The following is a 23,163-nucleotide window of genomic DNA, read 5'->3' as shown; positions in this document are numbered from 1 at the left end:
TATTTAAGGTTAAAAAATTGCAATATATTTTTATTATTATTGTTTTTTTAGATAAATAAAAAGCATAAATAAATTTAACTAGAAATGATCAAAAGTTTAAATCAAAGCTTAAGATTAAATAGATGAAGCTGGGCCCAAATAACGAGCCGTTAACGGTAAGGCGGCATAGCTATTATGATTGTAATGCGCCGCCGTTACCGACTCAAAAATACCAGATTTCAAAGGAGACCAGAACAATGCTGCATTTCGGGATTGAACCGGGATTCGGGACTATATTTTATGCAAATTCTTTTTTTTTAACTTTTATTTTAAAGAATAATTTTAATTTTATTTAGAGTAAGTCATGTTCATGTTATCAGTTTTTTGGGCGGTAACAAATAAAATTATGTTTTAGAGTGTTTCTTTATCAGTTTAACCTTTAGTTGTAAATCAATAAGTATTGAAATATTATCGCTTACAATATTTTTTTAATAAACAACAGTGACTTTATTTAACTTTCAAAAAAAAAATAGAATAATAGAATAATATATCCACTTTGCAATTAGAAATTATAGTATAGTTTACAAGTCTGATTATAGAAACGAAACCTGTAGGTTCCATTCTGAATTTAGTAAAGGTTTACATTATTATATAGGTAATATTGAAGAAAAATATAAATTATGTATAATTATGGGGCATGGGCACAAGTGTGCGACTGAAAACGCGAAAGGTTGTGAGTTCGAATCCCACTCGAAGGAATGAAATCACAGCGTTGAGTTATGAGTTCTGTATGTATTTGTACCTATATGTTAGAATTCTAAATGGATATGGAAAAATGAGGACGATTTCTGAGTTAGCAAACATGCCTTGCAACGTTCCACCCCCGTCCGGTTTCCGGAAGCGTTGAGAATTTTAATTTCTTCTCGATTTTTTATTCATCAAATATAATATTTTTCGGGGTTCAGCTTTGCACGCTCTTTTGCTTTCCATTTAAATATTTTCCGCTTCATTCGTCAGGCACTGTTCCCTATGATTTGTGTTTTTGATACACATGAGTTAACAAAATAAATGTTATTTTGTAAGAAGAATAAGAATATCAAATTCTTACCTACTTCCTACTAATATTATAAACGTGAAAGTTTGTGAGGATGGAGGTTTGTTCCAATTTCAAGTAAAAATTACTAAACAGATTTAGATAAAACTTTACAGTAATCACTTATACATCAGAATAACTAGTGGATAGACTACAATATATGTCAAGATTTTGTATAATTTGGCTTAACATAACAATTAGCCTAATCGAGCCATATAATGGTGTCATCTTTTTACTTATGGTACAAAGAAATTTGAACTACTACGAGTATCTAATTAATCTATACTAATATAATAAAGCGGAAGAGTTTGTTTGTTTGTTTGTTTGTTTGTTTGTTTGTTTGAACGCTAAGATCTCTGGATCTACTGGATCGATTTACTTTGTTTTTGTTTTGTATGAAAGCTGCATTCTTCAGAAGTGCTATAGGCTATATAATATTACATTACACATATATACTAATAAATTAAAATACTTTCTAATTTGACAAGCAATTTATTCTGCCATATTAATAACAACCGTCGTCGCTACGCGACCGCGTTCGTTACCGCGTCATTTTGATATTCATCCTTATGAAAATAAATATAATAGTCACTTTTAGCATTTCATCTAGATTAAAATTATATTTCTATAGAAATTATATTCTTATATTTTAAGCAGGCGTAGCCGCGTCCGGGTCCGCTAGTGTATTATATTAACCATTTCACATGAGATATTTTAACAAATCATATTTTTAGAATAGATCCATATAAGTCGATAATCTATAAAAAAGGATTATTCTTTATAATCTAGGTATTTACATCCGAATAAAGATAAGAAACGGGAACGTAACAATTTTCCTTGCAAATTCGGTGTTTTTTGTATCGACAAAATCATAATTTACAACAATTTTTAATAATAATATTACTGTTGCTAGTTCAATCGTATCATATTTATCTTTACATTGGCAATTTACAAGGATTACTGCAATCGTGTAAGATTAACGGAATTTTTTTTCGTCGCCGCGTTGTTTTGTTTTCTTCGTTTACTTTCTTTTTATTTATTCAAAATATATATTATAATAAGTTTTCTAAACAACGTCTGCTTAAGCACTTAAAGGTTATAATAATTAACTGAACTTAAACACAAGTGCTGCCTCTTCAAATCGAGGGTATGTTAATTGTGACCGATAACTATTATGTACAGAGATAAATGAGAAATGAGTTGTTATGAGAAAAGTTTCATATTGTTTTTACAATAATTATTTATACAACATAAATAAGTGTATTTTATTTTAAAAATGAAATTTCAATAATTTCTATTAAGACAGGCTTAGGCAAAAAGGAAAATAAACATATATTCGTGGGAAAATGAAATTAATACCTACCAATAATAATAATTATTATTAACATACGTTTAGAATAAAGTTTACCGGGTACCTTACACAAGGAAGAAATCCTGATCGATGCATCAAAAAGTCCGTTATAAGGCACTATACCTTTTGTTATTTTTCGTTTTGACGATGTAGACATGAAGACTCTTGATACTTTTGCTTTTTCATAATAAGTGTGTAAATATTAACATTCAATTTATAAATGATAAATTATTATTTATATGACGCCAATAATAATATTTTTGTAAAAATTTTTTGTAATTAAAATTGTTATTAATTATATATTTCTTCTTTTCTGATTTCAGTTCTTTTAAAAATGTTAAAAAAAATGGAACAAAGGCACAAGAGCGCGTCTGTAAACGAATGCAACAAGTTGTGGGTTCGATTCCCTCAAAAAAATAAATTTAATATTTTCTTTTCTTCGCTCTGGTGACGAGGTGGCTCTTGGCGCTGAGTCCAGAATTCGACGAAAGTGAGAACGGAGACGTCTTAACGGGAACGGAGTGTCTCTGTCTAACACTCGGTTCCTAGGTTCTCTCTGCCTCCAGCTGAGAAAAAAAAACTCGTATTACACATTAATTATCATAAAAATATTGTTAATACAGCAAGTATCAAAACACAGAAGCGCGCACACAAAACGCGAAGTGACTTCAAAGAAGCCACCCTATTGTTGTTATATTTATTCTTGCGTAGATCTTAGGTGAGTCTTTCATCGAGGTCGCCTCCATTGTCGCAGGGTTCATGGGAACGGGCAAAAAACGGACTTTGCTTAGAGACTTACAACGTACAAAACTGAATAAGCACTTTTTCTACGCATCTCTTGCATTGGCAAGATCCACGTGTTCAGCTATAATCTGCCTTTGGGACCTTAGACATTGATGCTATGTGCTTTTGTCTAAGAATTATTTTTATATAAAAAAAATTGCAGGTAGGTAGCGTTGATAATAATATAATATTGCAGATTAATTATTAAAATTAGCTTGGTATTAAAATATTATAATATATATATTTGTAAATATTAAAAGTGGAAAGTTGAGGCCAGTCCTGGTGCAGGGGCACAAGCGTGTAGCTGTAAACGCAACAGGTTTAAGTTCGATCCCCACTTGAAGAAATGAAATATTCAACATATTGCATATCTTCGCTCTCGTGTCGAGGCAATCCGCGTCGTTTAATTCCGCCACTCAATTCGTAATGCCTTCAAAATTTGGCGGAAATTGGGTAGCGGTGTGTTTTAACACTAAGCTCCCTCTGTCCACCCTGGTATATGAGAGCTACAGCATGAAGCTGAAAAAGGATAGTATTAAAATTTATTTATTAATAGTAAGTTTATTTATTAATAGTAAAAGTGGAATGTCCCTTGAGCAAGGTCACGGACAGGAAGACACCATCTAGATAAGATGTATGCATATCACAATTTCCTAATAACTGATAGAGACAATAAGAGATCTGAATTGCGATTAACATTTACCTGTACAATATCAACGATAAAAGTAATTAATTAAAAAATCATAACATATATTAATGACTCATATACGGTGTTGTCCAATAAACACAAATAGATAAAGAAGAATAAGAAATGGAAATTAAATTTAAATAAATATTTAATTTTCTCGAGTAGGAATCGAACCCACAACCAGCCGCGTTTACAGTCACATTTTATGCTTCTGCGTAAAATAAATAAATATATACAAATACATAATGTCCTTCATTTGTAAGAGTTTCTAAAGTAGTTTTTGTTGCAACAGACGCACGCCAGATAATCTGAGATAGTAGACAGAAAAATTGCCAGACTCCGAAGCATGGTGCCGCCATACGGCATGCGTGCAGCAAGGATATGACCATCTGGTGAACTCAGATTGTTACAAAAACTACAAAAACCAATACTAAATTAACTTTAGAACGGTGGATGTCACGGTACTACGGCTTGCATTGGAATATTCAATTTCTTTTTTTATCTTTTTATGCGTAGGTACTACTTAATTTTATTCAGTGAATAAGTGACATGTCACTACTTGTTTATTTTCTTCTAGATTAGCAAAATTATGTGTAACCTATGTGATGATTTTAATGGAATTTGAAGAATTAAGTAGCAACAATAAGACATGTTATGTTAGACAACTCTATCGTTCATTTTATTCCACATATTAGTATAAATTTTTTTAAGCTTTTTTACAGCTTCACGCTGTATCCCGCATGTAGCAGAATAGGCAAAGGTAAGCTACTTTTAAGACACTCTACTCCCCACTTTCCGCCGAATAGAGGCGTTTCGCGCATGTGCGGAACTCAACACCGCGAACACTTTGCCACCAGAGACACTTTGCCATTTACACTCACACACTTGTTTGTGCCGCTACGCCACGACTGGCGCAGGCGCACGATTTTTGTAATGTATCTATTATTTAAAATCTTAGTAAACAAGAATGCAATCTATGATGCAAATTAATTTATTTACGTACGTAATAACCCTTATATGAATAACTAGATGATTGTAAACAGCTTACATATGAATCATGGCTTTGACGATAACTTAATGAAATGCGAGTTAAAAATAATTATAATAATTTGTTATAATATTTCTTATACACGTGTTGGAAACAAAGTATAACTTGTTTTTCTTTAAGTTCGTATTGTTGCTTAGAAAATTTAAAATATTTTAGCACCAGCAGGAGAATTGACTGAAACAGGAATAAACCCATTTCGGAAGTGTAAAAAAATATATTTTTTTTAAATATACAAACATATTATATTTTTGTTAAATAAATAATTTATACAATCCTTTCGAAGATTTTCAATTTTATTTATTAAAAAAAATTATTTAAATATAAGATAAGATCATGTCTTATTAAAAGAGTTAACTTAATTATACTATCGTAATACGTTGTTATTTTCTTTGTTTTGTCTACGTTTGACAGTACTTACTTAAACTAATTCTATTTTCGTGCGCTTTATATTATAATATATTGCAAATGATTTTTTAATCTATCATTATAGATTTAGATATATAATATATAACATATTTAGTCTGTTTATATATATTAGTAGGTATTAGTGTTAGATTAGGTCTTATCGAATTAACTCACGTTTCGACATCGAGTGACAATATTGTTTGTGTCGTAAGTTATTTATTTTAATAGTCATCGCGTGATATATGGAAAGATAATCTCGAACTTACTTTCTTTGTCTCTAGACAGATGTCAGTATTTATTTAATATACTAATGCTGAAAATATTCCATATATATGTATACTTAATGACGAAATCCTGTCGTAGTGGTACAGTGCCAGTAGGTGCGCGTGGTGGCTGCGGGCATGATCCTCATTCATGGGGATGATAATCATTTAAAATGACTTCAGAAGATGAGACTAAAATGGAAACGATTCTAAGATGCGTTAAGAATTGTAATGAAATGTGGAATTTAATTAGGATGCAGCTAAGTGTTTCGTCACTAAATTCTATGTATTAACATTCAATATTTCAAATTTAAAAATAATTTAACAATACTGTTCTAATATAAATATTAATAGGTAGTGAGTTGAAAGAATTGAAAGTAATAAAACATTTCTGTATTCAAATGGAATGAGATAGTGGATTTATGTTAATGTATGGAATAATTAAAATTTTATGTTATAATTTTAACATAAAGTAAATATTTTTTGAGTGAGTAAATTTCCTTATTCTATAAAAATGATTCAAATATTATACGACCTGATAACAAGGTATATAGTTAAAGCAGCATATGTATAAATATTGAATTTAGATAAAAAAAGACTAAAGAATTATTTTACAGGTTGACTACCTGCGATATATGAGTATATATCGTAAATTATTTCGTTATCTATGTCATTGTTACTACATTATGACTCTGGTCAAGGAAAATTTTAATCGAGATTAGTTAAGAAGTCCTTTTTAATGGAAATGTTATCGGGGCGCCTAGATTATCTATTATTTTTAAAATTTATAGTTTTAATTTATATTTTTTGTGTATACTTAATCTTGAAATTTTAACCTTGTCTTATATTTACTTGAAGGTTAATTGTTTAAACAATTTTTGAAATACACCTAACTGTACTAGCCGCTTTTGTTTATTGTATATAATATATTTAAGACTTTAATAATACCATTAAAAAGGAAATGGAAAACATTAATTTTAATATTAATTAATACTAAGATTTAAATATATTCTATTTATAAGTATATTACATTTTTTTATTTAATCTTAAAATAAAAGCAAAACAAACAATATATATATAGCCATATGGGCGTTCTTTACACAAGGCCTTTATGAACTCATATTTTTAAAGTATTACTTAACATAAAAAAAATGCTATACAAAAACGAAGTGTGTTTACGTAAATTTTAAGTAAACTAAAGTAACTTTGTATCTCGCCGCAGTTGTCTCTCGACCACGTGTATTCCGTGAGACGCAATTATGAGATACAAAAATAGATTTGAGAGTCATGTGAGATTCAACCAGGAAATGTGAGTTAAAATTTTACATATGAAAATGTTTTGATGGGCTCATGGAGTGCCATCTGTGGCTTTTTTCTTTTTAAGCATATACGAGTAATAATGACAAAGAGGCAAGTGTGTGACTATGAACACGACGGTTGTGGATTCGATCCCTATTCGGGGTAATTAATTATTATTTGTTAATATTTTCAATTCTTCGCTCTGGTAGCAAAGCAAAGCGCGAATTCTGAAATAGTGGGGGACGAAATGTCTTGGCATTAGATTCCCTCTGCCCATCCTGCTATATACAGGAACCAGCAAGAAGGTGAAAAAAATAATGAAATATTCTTTGGGAACTATTAAGGAATCTCGATTTAATTCTAACCGTTAGCAATTACCAAATATAGCAAAATCACTGAAATTAAAACACGTTATTACCATGATCTGAGAATACTTAACAATTTTAAATTAAACAAAGAAATAAAATAAATTAATGGGATTTAAACCTGCACTCTATCAATAGTTCAGATACCACTCAACTCTAAATACTATATACCCATAAAATCGATGCAAATAGCTGCATAGCACTGGCAACATTATTTTATTTACCCTTAAGAGAGGGGTATTTATTATTATTATTAAAAAATATAAAAAACCACCCCATTTTGATCTCATAACCGGAATCACGGAAGCATATTGCACGTGTACGTACGTGCACAGGTCAACCATGTCTCCTCAACAGGCACATGTCGTAAACACATTTATTCAACGCACTTGAATTATTTAGTAGATATATTTACATTTAATTATTTACTATAAAATACAAATTGTAAACGTGAGTGTATAATTTATATTTTATTTTTTAATTAATTGATCTTTATTTTTCAGCTTCGTTTCCCTTCTTCCGCCGAATTTTAGCGTGTTGAGTGGCGGAACTAAACGCCGCGGTCTTACCTTGGCATCAGAGCAAATGTATAAAAATATTGTTAAATAATAATTAATATGGACAATAATGTGGAGTCTTTAAAATATCTAATGAAAGAAAAAATATGCATTATTTATTCCATTTAATTACTAACTAAAATACGGAAGTATGATAAAACAATGTAATTTATATAATTTATTAATGGAAATAAATTATAATTTTCTTAACAATATTTTTTTCCTATATCATAGACGCTAACTTCTTATGCAAATTTATATTGAACGATAACATTGTCACATCGGAGAAATGCTTATCGTTTGATTTATAATGTAAAAAGCCAGTAAGTCTTTGCCAACAATATACAGGTTTGAAGGGCAAAAACCCTATTTAGATAATATCTTTAAATATGCTAATTCTAAATAAGTATTAGAAGAGAAAGTTCTCTTTTCATTTTTGTTGCTTAAAATAGCACCAAATGGATTAGTAGAGGAATGTGGAAGTTCTATTTAAAAGTATCCATTCGTCCATCCATAATTAATAATGAATTAAATAATATCTACAGACATATATAACATTTATAAACAAATGGTTTAAATAATTATTTCAATCAAATTTTAAATGAGAGTCCCTAGCTTATATACATATAACGACAGAACCACTTATTACTTGTAAGTTTTGTAATTCTTTTTTTATGTTTCAAGAACACATCAAAAATAATTTACACAAATGATAAAAATACGCACTAAATATCCGCATAGCGTTTAATAAATAACTAAAAAATATGATTATGATTATTATCTACGACAGAATAAACACAAATATCATTATTCACGTCATAGATATTTCTTCCATATTAATTTGTATTATACCCGTTCCTCGCTTTACTATCAGCTCCACCCACTTACGAGAGAGTCTATGGATTTTTCAATCCATTTTTTACGTTCCCACTATAATTGATAGCACGTGTACGGCATCCGTTTTGCCACGTGTCTATCTATAGTATAGTACTGTGAATTATTAAATATTCGTAGCTCAAAGTTTATAAGTGGACCATCACCGCATCGATGATACGATTATGCAGGCAAATACAAAGAATTAAACAAATGAATGCACAGGAACTGGTTGACATGGAGAATAATGGGTAATTTTGACGCACTCCCCCAAACTCCCTTTAACTTCATCAGCGTTTTAAGTGACTCGTTGATTTAAATAAGCTTTATTAGCCTTCATATTCTTTCCATAAAATGAAATATATGTTAATTTATTATAATTAATACATAGATTTATTAAAAATGGAAATATATTTATTATGAACATATGTATAAGCATATTATCACAGTCATTTAGCAAGGCAAGTTCACAATATAGAGATCATGCGCTACAAATTTAACTAAGTATATATACTAAAGTACAAATGTGCGATGACTATACAGTGTGTGTTGATATCGTAATTATATAACAATTATTAAACGACACACAATGTAAACTAATAAATAGGTATTATAATAATTTACTCAGTTTTAAGATAAGCTGTCGTAATAGATATAGTTGTTGTAATTTACTTTACGTCTAGAACATTAAAATTGCGCAATTTCTTTTGGAGACATTTTGAACGTATTTCGTGTTGAGCAGCGGAATTCAACGCCGCACTTTGCCTCAACACCAGAGCGAAGAAAATGAAAATATTAAATATTACATTTCCTAGTGGAATTCGAACACATAACCTGTCGCGCTTCTAGTCACACTTTGTGCCCCTGCGCCATAACTGGCATAATTTTTTATTAAAATTAAAATTTTCTATAAATAACCTCGTCTCCAGATCCAGATGCTTTCCTGATTTTTTGTTGACGATAAAAACACGTCGCGTTCCAACGTGGGAATTTCTGGTTTCCGAAAACTGCTCTGCAGATGTTGGCGAATCATGGAGAGGTGCACACTTCAAGGGTCACGTCCACGTGTCACAACAGGAAGACGTTTGTAATATAGTGGAGACGCGTGCCACTTGTCCGTCTCTAACGTACTGTGAAATAGACCTAACTTTTTATTAGAGAGGCACTGAGGCGACGCGAATGCCTTTGTTCTACATCTATAAACATATGTTTTTTAATGTGCTTACTTTAATTTATTATTAAAATTTCACGTTAATTTTGTGTAACATATATATATTTATAACACAATTGTTCTAGAATTAATATCTCTTATCATTAGGTATCCACTGAAAGTATATAATAATATGTAATAATGAACTGTTCGATGGCCTTGACTTCTAATATTATCACTATCTTATATATATATATACATTTATTTTGTAATACTAACTGACTCTTATAGACGTTTCTACTGCTGTCTTAAAATTAATATTATCTCAATAAGATAAGTTGTCTTAGTACAAATTCAAAACACAAGCATACAAGTAAAGTACTTAGTACATTCAAATCCAGATACACTTTCTCTATATTCTACAAATGACATAAACGAAAAGTTATTTTAGATTTTTAAAACATTTATACTTAAATATTCTAGAAACTAAAACATAATTATCCTAGCATAAATCTCAACTCGGTTCAATAAATTTATACAGTCAAAAACTCCGCCGCATCCTTTGGTTTCCCCTTGGGCCCATACCGGAATTCTTCCGCAATTTGTAGTAAAGTTTTATCTTTGGTTTCAGGAAGACAGAAATACAAAAATATGGTTCCGGCTAACGTTGACAGGCCATAAAATAAATACGTACCTTCATGTCCAATTCCTTGGAACATGGCAGGAGCAGTTTTAATAGTTCCAAAAAACGCTACGGACGTCATCATGACACTAATACCAGAACCCAAACCTTTCGTCTCGGTGGCAAACAATTCACCCACCATGTTCCAAGGTAACAAAGATATACCCATATTAGAAACGACAACATAAACTGCCATCAAACTTAATGATATATATGGAGAAATATGTCTAATTATTCTTACTTCAACTAAATATAAATATACTGCTAATGCTATGAGTGACAATGTAGTGAAAATACCACTGAATATTGCAAGTGGTCGTCGTCCTTTCTTCCTAAGCAGAATGCAAGCTATAACGAGCGCTATAACACGTAACACATCTGTCGCTAGCATTGCTGTATATGTATTCGAGTTGTTTCCAATAAGAACTTCCATTATATCAGTTGTATACGCACAGATTACGTTTATTCCAGATAATTGGGTAATTAAGAAGAACATCACCATTATGCAAAGAGGCTTCCAGAATTCAGGCTTCTTTATATTTTCCTTCAAGGTTACTAGTTTACTCTTAACTTCCTTCTTTTTTGTTTGATCGGCAATCATTTTCTCTAATTCAGTTTTCATAGCAACACTCGTACCTCTATACCACTGGAAGGATTGTATGCACCGGTCTATTTGGTTCTTTGACGCAAGCCATGCAGGTGATTCCGGTGCAAAGTACAGTATAATACATCCAAGTAAAGGGAACGCCCCGCATAGTAGAGACGCGTAACTCCAGTGAAGAAATGTACCAAATAAATGAGACATAAATACACCGGCGGCTATACTTAAAGACAGGGCTGCTAAAAACAATCCTCTGTAGGCAGGTGAACTAATCTCTCCTACAAAAACTGGCCCCAATGGACCGAGCCACCCTTGGCAGAAACCTGTGATAAATCTCCCCAATAGTATGAAATATATATTACCAGCGAAACCGATAATGGTCCATCCGCCAATATAAAAGACGGAAAGTAAAATTTGTGATGCTCTTCTTCCCATTCGGTCCATGAGGTATCCCGATATCATATTGCCAAATAATAATGCGAATGATGCCATTGCCGCTGTGAACAAACAAATGAAAATTAGTAGAAAAGTCCATATTAATGTAGATTTTTAAAAGGAAAATATTGGATGATATGTGTATATATATATATATATAGAAAAGGCATAAATAGTAATAGAAATAAAATGTATGTATTTCTAACGTCAATATTGTATTCAAGGTACACTAGACCTAGAACCCAATAATAATTCAAAAATGAATTCGACATTGACATAAAGATTTTTCACTATTATTAAGACCTCACGTTTTTTCGTTTATAATAATTAATTTTGTAATATTATATATATTTTATAGATATTTATCCTAAAAGTTGACTCGACAAAATTAATTAGTTATAATTATTATTATAGGTTCATTGAAAAAATATCTTATGATATTAAAAAAATACTAAATTCTAATAAAGTTTTCTGAAATATAAAAATATACATGTACTAACCGACCCAAGACACCATTTCAGTCGAATATTTGTGTTTGCCTTTAGAATGTTGAAGCTGTGGTATGAGGATGGCCGAAAATCCCGCAGTTGCTCCCGCACTAAACGACAGCATGAACGATCCCATGGCTATAAATGCCTAGAAACATAATTAAAAATATACTTAATTTGTAAAATTTTTTTTATCATTTTCTTAATTATGTTTACATCTCAACGATATTACGGATTTATAATAATGAGAGCGCATGGACAGCTGTCATGATATTGAAAAATTGATAACACAAATAATTTGAGGCCAGTCGGGGCGCAGGGGTGCAAACGTGTGACTGTAAGAGCGAGGTTGTGGATTCAATTCCCGCTCGAGGAATGGAAATATTTAACATTTTCTTTCCTCGATTTGGTCTACTCTGTTATATGCGAGTTGCAAGGTCAAATCAAAATCTATATTATATTTATTTTTCTTATACGTCCCACACTAATGACAAATACCCTCGAAATTACACAAGCCGTACTACGTGGTTTCACACACTTAAGTAAGTCCCGAATATATACATAAAAATGTATTAGTATTTTTTCACCTAACTAGGATACACTATGTCGTATACTAATGTCTAGTTTGGAATAAGGCAACAATAATTAAGCTATTTATAACAATTTTAAAGTGTTATTAAACACTTAGGAAATAAAATAATTAATCTCCTAATTGAATACAATAAAAAAATACGAGCGTTTATGGATCCTTTTTATGGATTGCTACGTTTTATATGAAATTCGCTGCGTAATCAAAACCTATAGGGTACTTCCCGTAGACCTAGCTTAATAAGATATTTGGCAAGAAGTGAGAACTCACAGAGTTTTATATAAACTCTATTAAAAGCTTAAGCTTGGCATGTAATTCTAAGTAAGATAACCTGAAACAGATTACTTATCTACTTACAAAACGCAGATTTAACTGGAAAAAAGTAGTCAAAGTTCAAATGCGCACGTTACATTACCGAGGAACAGACATTTTAATGATAAAATGTAAAAACTTTGTTATATATTCTAAATAAATATAATAAAATGTTTTTTTATATATAATCTTTTAATTTTTTTAGACAATTTTGTTTTGTTTTTTTAGTTTTATATCCTAAAATTAGAGTAATTAAATTAAATTCATTATCATATTGAATCAGAAACTTCCCTGGGACAACGCCGTCGATAAATATTAATCAATTAATTCACCAATATCTAAGTTTAGAGAATACGCTTAGAAAAATAAGCTTTAATAAAATGAAAACATCTTAATCTCTTAATCTTAATCCAATTAAAATGTCATCAATAATATATAGAAACATAATTTAATTAAAATGATAAAGAATGAATATTTGCATATTTATTTAAATTATATTTGAAATATCAGAAATCAAAGTTCGTTGAACAAAGAATGAATCATGTAAATGAACTCAATTTCATATGTAGAGTATTGTTAGTATAAAAATAATGTGATAATAATAGTAAAGTTAAAAACAAATAAAGTATGTACAGAAGTTACAATTTCATATTTAAAGAAATAAAATATACTGGAGGCGAAATCCATACCTATATTATAAATTCGAAAGTAACTATGTCTGTCTGTCTGTCTTTTACGCAATCAGGGCCAAACCGCTAATTTAATTGTGATAAAACACTCATATAGAGATACTTGAGGATCCCGGGATGAACATAGGATACTTTTTTTTCTCATGTTTGTAATATTTTCGATATATACCAATATATTAAAATATTTATTAATTTGACATACAATTTATTCCGCCATGTTAATAACAACCGTCGTTGCTAAGCAACCATTTGCAAAGTTTGTTGTTAGAAAACGTCACCCAAAATAAGCTTGCTTAACGTATCTCTCTATTGAAAACTGTAAATAATTTCATAAATATATTTAATAAATATTCTTATAGTTCAAGCGGGCGTAGCCGCGTACGGGTCCACTAGTATTTAATATTTTCATTTAATCGCTCTGGTAATGAAACAAAAGCGCAAAGTACATTCGTAAATTTTTATCATAATTTTAAATTCAAATATTGACCTTACAAATTAATAAGTAAATAACCCGGAACCTACATTAAGTTACCCGGTTACATAATATCTACATTTTAAATTGGTTCAAATATTGTGTATAGGTGACAGACAAACAAACAAACAAACTTGTCAGTATACAGATTCCGTTGAATATTTGTTGTAATATTGATACTATGACATTTTTTTGTAAAATTCCATTATCTGATATAATAAATATGAGGTCATGTACACGTGTATAATAAATATGAGGTCATGTACTATTATAATTATTTTACTATAAAAAATCTTTCGATTGAGATATACAAAGAAAACCTGGAGAAAACCACTAGGTATTTATATTTATACTTTGTATCCATTAAATTAGGTCTGTAGAAATATTCGAGAAAATTAATTATTCTTTTTTAATATTTTCATTTTCGGCGTTGAGTTGCACCACTCAACACGCAATGCCTTATAAAATAGAGAACGGAGTGTCTTAACACTAGGTTCCCACTACCTTTCCAACTATATACGGGGTACAGAGGGAAGCTGAACTTTGCATTATTAGACTAAGAAAATGCTTTAACGTAATTTACTAGGTACATTAAATATTACTCTGGGTATTTCGACTGACAGATATCACTTGCAATTGTCACACAAATGTCCCAATTATTATGATAAGATATTTTGTTTAAAATATAAATTGTACTATAATTGTATAATCGTAAATGGTAATAACAATAACTATTTTTTTATTAAATGTAAATAATAAAGTAAATATCACGCCTTTTCATAATTAAATAATTAATATTTCGTCAAGAACTCTATTTTACCTGTATTTAAGGATAAAATGCAAAATTTCATATTACTTGTAATTGAAAGCTCATGTGAGCATTCCAAAGCAGTTATTAAGTACACATTGCTTGCACACAGCTACTTAAAAATGATAAATCCCTTTTATAGGAGGAGAATCTCACAAATGTGTTTTAAAGTATATAAGTAGATACTGTCAGCTAGTTGTAAGGTTATTTTTAAGTTCAAATCAAATCTAAAAGAAAAAAATCTGTTATTTCCTATGTAATGCACCTTAATCTTTAGTACTGAAAAGCTTTTAAATTTTTCACTGATATGTTTTTTTACAAACTGAACTTTTTATTTAACAAATATATTAAAATTAACTTATAATATTAAATGCCAAAATGTGACTGTAAACGCGACAGGTAGTGCGTTCGATTTCCAGTCGAGGAAATGAAATATTTAATATTTTCGCATATTCGCTCTTGTAGAAGCAAAACGAGTTGAGTTCCGCCACTCAACACGCAACGCCTCCAGAATTTGATGGAAAATGAGGAACGAAGTGTCTTAACTGTGTGAAGCTAATTAAATACAAATATAATATTAAATGCACTTGAATTGACGCATGCACTTAACTCATAAGCAAACAAAGTTTAAATTATCGTTTGTTTTAAAGGTTAAATATAATTAAATTTAAATGTTATTTAACATTTAAAATTATCATTGAATTGATATGAACATTTTGTTGAACCATTTATTTCGCAACAACCAGTTTTCTTAGTTGTTTATTTTCACATGAAACAACTCTACCGACCAACATAAGATATCGTATAATAAGAAACCAAAGTCGATATTACTAATCCAATGTAAAATCACAAGTAACACATAGAAATACTTAAAGTCTATATATACTCGCATATTTGCAGAATCTTATATTCATCTCCAAAATACCCTTCCACAGAAAAAAATTAAAATGCGAATAAGATTATACTACCATATACATATATGTACTTTGTTTTTGTGCCTAATTTACAATAAAAAATATAAAAAATATATTATAACAAAAATAATGTATACATAGTATGCCTCCGTTTAAATACTATCGCGCTTGACATTTTCCTATCAAATTAAATTTTATAGGAATATATTATAAAATCATCAAATAAAAAATAAAATTATATTAACATTACTATAGAAAAAAAATTGTGTTATAGATACCAACACGAAAAAAATAAAAAAAAATAAAGAAATATATTTTTTCGATTCAAAACAAGTTTTTTTTCTCCAAGCCTAAAAGCTTTAACAATTACAAATCTACATATTACATACGTAGTAGCACACACCTGCCTCCTAAACGGCGAATGCTTCGTTTGGACATCACTAGCCACTTTCTCTATTTCACCATTTCTCTCCGTTCCATTTTCGTTAGTGTATATTTTCTCCAACTCCGGCGCAGAGGCGCGGTCCATCGCGTATCGGTTCCGTGGGTACACTGTGGGTGCACAGGTCCGAACGAGGGCCTTATGAAACTCCAATCACTATTTGATGGTTCATTATCTTATCACCAGTAAATAGTCGTATTAGAAGTCATTACTATCTTAGTGAGACATCAGTGCAGTATCTTCTTTTACTCAGATAAAATTAAAGCATTTTTGATCTGAGAGAGCTTTATAAGAAATCTAAATATACCTATAGTAATATAATAATAATAAAAAAATAGAGGTCATCGTGGCGCAGCGGCACAAGGGTGTGACTGTAACGCGACGGTTGAGGGTTTGATTCCAACTCGAGCAAGTGAAATATTTATGTACGTTTATATTTCCATTTCTTCGCTAAGGTGTCGAGGTGAAGTGCGGCGTTGAGTTCTGCCACTCAACACGCAATGCCTCCAGCATTCGGCAGAAAATGGGGAGCGGAGTGTCTTAACACTAGGTTTCCTCTGTCTACCCTGTTGTGTGTGAGATACAGCGTGAAGCTGATTTTGATTTTAATTTTAATAAAAAAAAATAATGTGGAGATGAATACATTCCACTTTCGTACCTATTAATTTTAAAACATCTTTGATATGGAGTAGACAAATAATTTTATTCAATAATTTTATCATAATTAAATTATCTATTCGTCTGCATCACATGGTTATCATATTTCTTTATAATTTTATACGAAATCTATTTTGATATATTTTTTAGTCCTATTATAATATACTTTCATTTGCTAACAGTATACACTTACACCTCATGAGAGTCAGTATGTATATTTGTAAGTAATTAATATATTTAACAGTTATAAGAACATTAAATCTTGGATAAAAATTATATAAGATACTAATATATATATATAATTAATATATAATATATATAAATATATTATGTCTAACTTTATATCGTTACTGATCTTATTACTAGTCAATACAAGTTATCATTGAGTTTATGTAATCGCACGAATATTTGCATTTACCTTTGCCAATACAACTTAAAACCAGATAAACCTACTTAATATATAACTTATATTTTAATATACAATATGTTAATAAGTATATTGTATATTGTATTAAAATACAATTAAAATTTTGATAGACGTCAAAATTTTAATTGTAAAAGTGTAAGTAAAATCAAAGGTAAAAATTAAAGAGTTGTTCAGTCTGGGTGAGTGACACAGTCACCTTAATGGAAAACAATATGTCCGAGGTGGTCAGATAGAACCTGTTTAAGACATTTTTTTATTAATGTCGCACATTAAATTAGTGAAACAGTATCAGTATTTATCTTTTGTTTACCTGAATCCACTGCGAAAATGGAAACTCGTTTCTCCATCAAATGCCAGGCTCAAAAAAGGTGGCTTCTCTAGTTAATTTTACCCTGGAGGAGCTTCAGTACCAGGATTAGATTAGCTCTCCAGGAAGACACTAAGACTTGGTGAGTAATAGCCAAACATATATGAAACCCAGGAGCCATAGTGTACTACTGCCATAGTTTCGTACTAGTATGTAAAAGCGATCCTGCGTGTACCATTAAAGGCGGTAAGGGTGCTGCGTAGTTCCCAGAATTAGTACTGGTGACTTCAGCGATAGTACCCTTCCGTCAGGAAATATTTAGATTTATCTATGCGCAAATTAAAGGTAAAATACTGTAAAGTACTCTCGTATATACAATGTAAAGAACAAATTATATATTTTTTTATTTGTATATAATACTTAAAAAATATTATCACTCTCCACCATACGCCTAATGTTGTATATTAATGTATCTTCAAATAGTTTTAAAAATATGTTATCAAAAGCTAAAAATTGTGGTTCTGTATTTCAAACGGCCACCAGAACAAGTTTTAAAATAATGGGTATTTCGAAAAAACTAAATTTTGAAATGACAGTCAACTTGCGTGGACGTTTTGTCCCATTAACCCACTCACCGCTGATAACGAAATACAAGATGGCCCTTTTTGCTATTTTACTTCATTATAAGTAAACCTTAATCATGCTATCTAAATATTTCGATGTCAATAGCTCTTAATGTATAAACTCTTAATGTAAATGTCTTAACACCATCAAGCAAATATTACGGGGAATAGAAATGTATTACAATAAGAAAAAACAATAAGAAAAAATATATTATATATTTATTAATATAATATATTTTTTCTTATTGTAATACTTTGTAATACTACTGTACTGTACTGTACTACTTATTGTAATAAATATATAGAAATGTATTACAATAAGATATCTATCTTACTATTTTGCGTATAAATGATAAGAACAAACAGTCAAATCTTATATATTTTTTTAATATGGGAAAACATGTTTATTTTAGGAATATTTTTAAGCTTTTTTATTATAAGGGTAAAGGCCTCATTGGCATGAGCGGTCTATAGCGACACAAACAGAACCTTTTTCTTTGAAATCGTTTTTTAAATCAAGTTTGATGACCTTTTCTGTTTCTTATAATTTTTTACTTTAAAATGTCTTTGTTTTATTATTTTTCAATATATATTGCGTGAAAGTGTGTAAATTTTATATTTATTTAATTTGCCATAACGCCTAAGGTCTTTCATAGGCCAACAAATGCGTGTTGTCAACCTAAATTAGTAAAGTCAAATCAAATCAGCTTTATTTTTTTTAGCTTCACTCTGTATTCCGCACACAGCAGTGTAGGCAGAGGGAACCTTGTGCTAAGGCACTCCGTTCCCCACTTTTCTGTAATATTTATTACGGAAAAAAACTTCGATTTACTTTATTTTATAAATATCAATGTCCTTTTTTCGGAGTTTTTAGTTTATTTGTACTGTGATTGTTTAGTTCTTGCCATATTTTGTGACTGTAGGTCAACGATAAATACCCCATAGGTTTTAATTACGCGGCGGCGGTAGATTGACAAATTTAAGCTTGTTTTTATTTTGTTTTTATGAGGTACGGAAGGAAATATAAAAAATACATCGTTGAAGCTACTCTCATACAGGAGGCTTAAGTTTAATTTTCTAAATTTATAAATATTATTTATTTTTAATTTTATGCGCACGAGCCTATCTACACATGTTATGATAATTTTCAAAATATAAAATTCCTTGACATTTAAAATGTTATTCAACTTAGATTTTTCATTAAATAAAATATTAATAAATAACCTAAGACATTGATAGCACTCTAATAAAAATAAAAAAATACTTTTTGAGACAGAATTTTAAAAAAAAAATATTTTATTTTATTCTCCTAGAATATTCTTACGTATCTTTTTCCTTATTATCGGGTAAAAGAATGAGGCTTTACGAGATAATAATACGAGATTTTAACAATATTTGAGTTGACTAGAAAATATAAAAATAGTTTAATGTGACAGAGATAGTCGATGGTTAATGCACACTTAACATGCATGCACATACAAAGTGGGTAGTGTTTGTCCTCTCTGAGAGTAGAAAATAGGCCGAAACTTATGCATTCTGTCAAACTTATATTTTCTTTAAATATTTTAGTTGTGTTGTTTGCCTCTGCAACATAAACAGATAACTAGTGACTTTTGCAACTGTTAATTACCGTGTATTTTGTTATTACTTTTACGAATATTAAATTTATTATATATAGGTATGTATAAGTTAAAAATAACAGTTTTAAGGACACCATTCTGGTTATATAACATTGAAAACCGTTACAAAACAGTTAAACGTGCTCTTTTGTGTAATTCCGACGATCGATTCTTTTTATGCGGAAATGGTAATTTAATAAGCAGATTCCTTTTGAAAATTCAATTATACTCTTTGTTAATTAATTAAGTATAATTTCAAATATGCCTGTTAAAATTTAAAGGCAATCTTATCTTTACGTGATTTGGCTCTAAATTTTTTTTTTTATTTATTCAATGAAATAAAAATATATGTAATGTGATTATTTTTTTTATATAATAAAATCATTAATATAATTTCGATATTATCATTCATAACACTTATATTTCTACTTTCTTGATATGTACCTCTTTTCTTTTATAAAAATGACCTACGACGAAGTAACATACGCACAATCACTAATATTAATATATTGTATTTATTTCATGAACTTACGTTCTAACTTGAAAAAAAAATTATCAGAAATAAAACTAAAAAACGAAGTTTAATTATTCATTTTTATACTCCTGTAATTTTTAAATAACTCTCTCTTCTCTTTTACTCTTACGTTAAATTGCTATTTTTACATATGCAACCCATTTTCTCAGTCTTATTGATAAAATACGTTCATCTTTCCCTCAGAACTGTTTGTATTGGCAGCCAAATTAAAAGTCGAGTATAGACTCTGGTTATAACAAATTGTTTTTATTTTCATATTTGTCCAGTTTTAAAATAAAGGGAATGCCTCATTGTTTAGTAGAAAGTGGATTATATGATATGATTCATATCTCAAGTGGTACCTTCATAAAATTTCTAGATTTAGGTACAAGATATGGCTTTAGATATTTGATATTCACTGTACTTTTTATCATTACTAAGATAATAAATAAGAATTTGTCATATTTACTGCTATAAAAAATCTAACAAATATATTATTATTCATATTCCTACAATATACACAATATGTTGAGGCCAGTTGTGACAAAGGAACACAAGCGTGTAAACGCAACGGACGTCGAACTCACAACGAACGGTTGTGAGTTCGAGTCCCGCTCGAGGAAGTGAAATATTTAATATTTTCAGTTGCAATTTACTACTCGTGAGAATTAATTGTTTTCATGTCGTAGTAGCTCTGGTGAGAAGACAAAGCGTGGCGTTCGAGTTCAAACTTAGCAATGTCTCAAAAATCAAGAAGAAATTATAATAAAATAGAGTATCTTAACTCTGCTATATGCGATACCTAAAACAATAAAATAATCAATTCAACGTTATATGCGTATTCGCTATTTGATTTTTATACAAATAACATTTGTAATTTTTATCGTTTGCATATAACGTAAACAATGACGTTAACTTTTTTACGTTACGTTAATATGCATTGAATGATATGTCACTCAACTTTTATATTAGGTAGATATATAATAATATAAAAAACATAACATATTTGTATGACATAGTCATATTTTCGTCACATTTTTTTTTTAGATTGATATAGTTATAATAAAATCTTTAGTTTTACCAGCTTTTGTTTAATTCAAATGTAATTATTTTAACCTAATAATCTTGTATATTTTCAATAAACAAAACTGTTGGGAAACTTTCTACCACATGAGATCGTTTCTACAAATTTTAAAATGTCAAATCCACCACGCCATAAGACGCCTTCAGCATTGGCATCGGCATCAGCTTCACGGGGAATCCCGCACACAGCGTGGTTGGCAGAGGGAACCTGGGACTATAATATAATTAAGAAGTATATATAATATAAGCCTGAAAAACTCATCTAACAGTACAAAAATAATAAAATAATTATGCCTGTGTTTATTAATTTAAGGCATCGTATGTAATTTAATAAGGTACAAATATTTTACATAAACTAAAATATATAATAATGACATTGTTGGGAGTTGCCTTGTAATAATAATCATTATTAATATATATTCCATGGCCACAGCCACTTTAGGGAGTATTGTGAAATTGGATTATAATCAAACATTATAATTTTACAAACACGGATATTGTACGTATGTTAATATTAAACGTATGATGACATTTAATATTCATGTTATTATAACAAACGAGGAAACGAATTGTTTATTTTATTAATAAAATCGCTCTTTTTGGTTTATATACTTTTGCAATTGTCACTCTTATTGCCTCTCGCGGAATAAAAAGAAATAACCTAATGATAATACAATTTATGTTTTATTTCTTTTAAACACTATGAGCAATAAATAAATGTCCATATACGGAATTTGTTTTAAAAATAGAAACTGATAATATTTGTTTCTAGAGCTTCACGCTGTATCCCGCACACAGCAGGCTAGGCAGAGAGAATCTAGCGCTAAGTTCCACATTTTCATTGTATGGCATTGCGTATTGAATGGCGAAACTCAACGCCGCGCTTTGCCTCGACACCAGAGCGAAGAAATAAATATATTATATATTTAATTTCCTCAAATGGGTAACCTGTTGCGTTTACAGTCATATCTTGTATCCCCACGCCAAACTAATAATAATCCAACCAAAAATATTAATGTGAAATATGAGCCAAGTTAAATGTTAAATAATCTGCGTCGCTCTCGACTTCACTGACTCTACTATACTATGTTCATGACTTTTACAGCTAGCGAAATCGCTGTAATTTTTTTATATAGTTTTTAAAATACAAAAATACTGCTTTATTTTTTCCCGCGGACGACATCTTAATCTAAAACTGACCGAGATAATAAAGTCTTTATGTAAGTTTAACAGTATGAACTTTATATTGTTATATTCCGCCACTCAACACGCAATGCTTCCAGAACTCGGCGGAAAGTGAGGAACGGAATCTCTTAACACTAGGTTCCCTCTGCCTACCTTGCACGCGGGATACATCGTGAAGCTAATTTAAGTAAATAGAGTAAATAATAATAAAGTGCAGCAAGCTACTAGCAAGCTATGTGACTAAATTGCTATTATGTTAAACTAATTAACATAAGTAGGCATTTTTTTTATTTTAGTATGATGACAAACATTACTTGCTTGTCATTTTTTACCAACTTCAGTGGTCACTGTCGTGGATTAGCAAACAATGAAAAAACTTGGGTTAAAGTTCAATCTTTATAACAACAAATTATTCTATTAAGGGTTAGTTAGTTTTGGATATAGTACACGAGCATATGTATG

General features: G+C 30.0%; 2 protein-coding genes across 3 annotated transcripts in view; one reads left to right on the top strand and one right to left on the bottom strand.

Moving 5' to 3' along the window:
* The window catches only part of LOC146529897 (cytochrome P450 4g15-like), a 286,682-nt gene that overhangs the window by 250,308 nt on the left and 13,211 nt on the right, over positions 1-23,163 (top strand). The gene's annotated exons all lie outside the window — the stretch shown is intronic.
* Positions 7,942-16,431, bottom strand: LOC146529899 (facilitated trehalose transporter Tret1-like). The gene is made up of 3 exons (XM_085200684.1): positions 16,248-16,431; positions 12,073-12,208; positions 7,942-11,634 (listed from the first exon to the last, which is right to left on the bottom strand). The coding sequence occupies exons 1-3, from the start codon at positions 16,371-16,373 to the stop codon at positions 10,388-10,390; spliced, it is 1,509 nt and encodes a 502-aa protein (XP_085056810.1). The 5' UTR covers positions 16,374-16,431; the 3' UTR covers positions 7,942-10,387.

The sequence above is a fragment of the Heliconius melpomene genome, chromosome 17 (assembly GCF_056956725.1).
Source record: "Heliconius melpomene rosina isolate 202511_hmr_F chromosome 17, ASM5695672v1, whole genome shotgun sequence".
Lineage (NCBI taxonomy): Eukaryota > Metazoa > Arthropoda > Insecta > Lepidoptera > Nymphalidae > Heliconius > Heliconius melpomene.
Note: the sequence above shows the minus strand (reverse complement) of the source record. Positions and strands in the feature narration are given on the sequence as shown.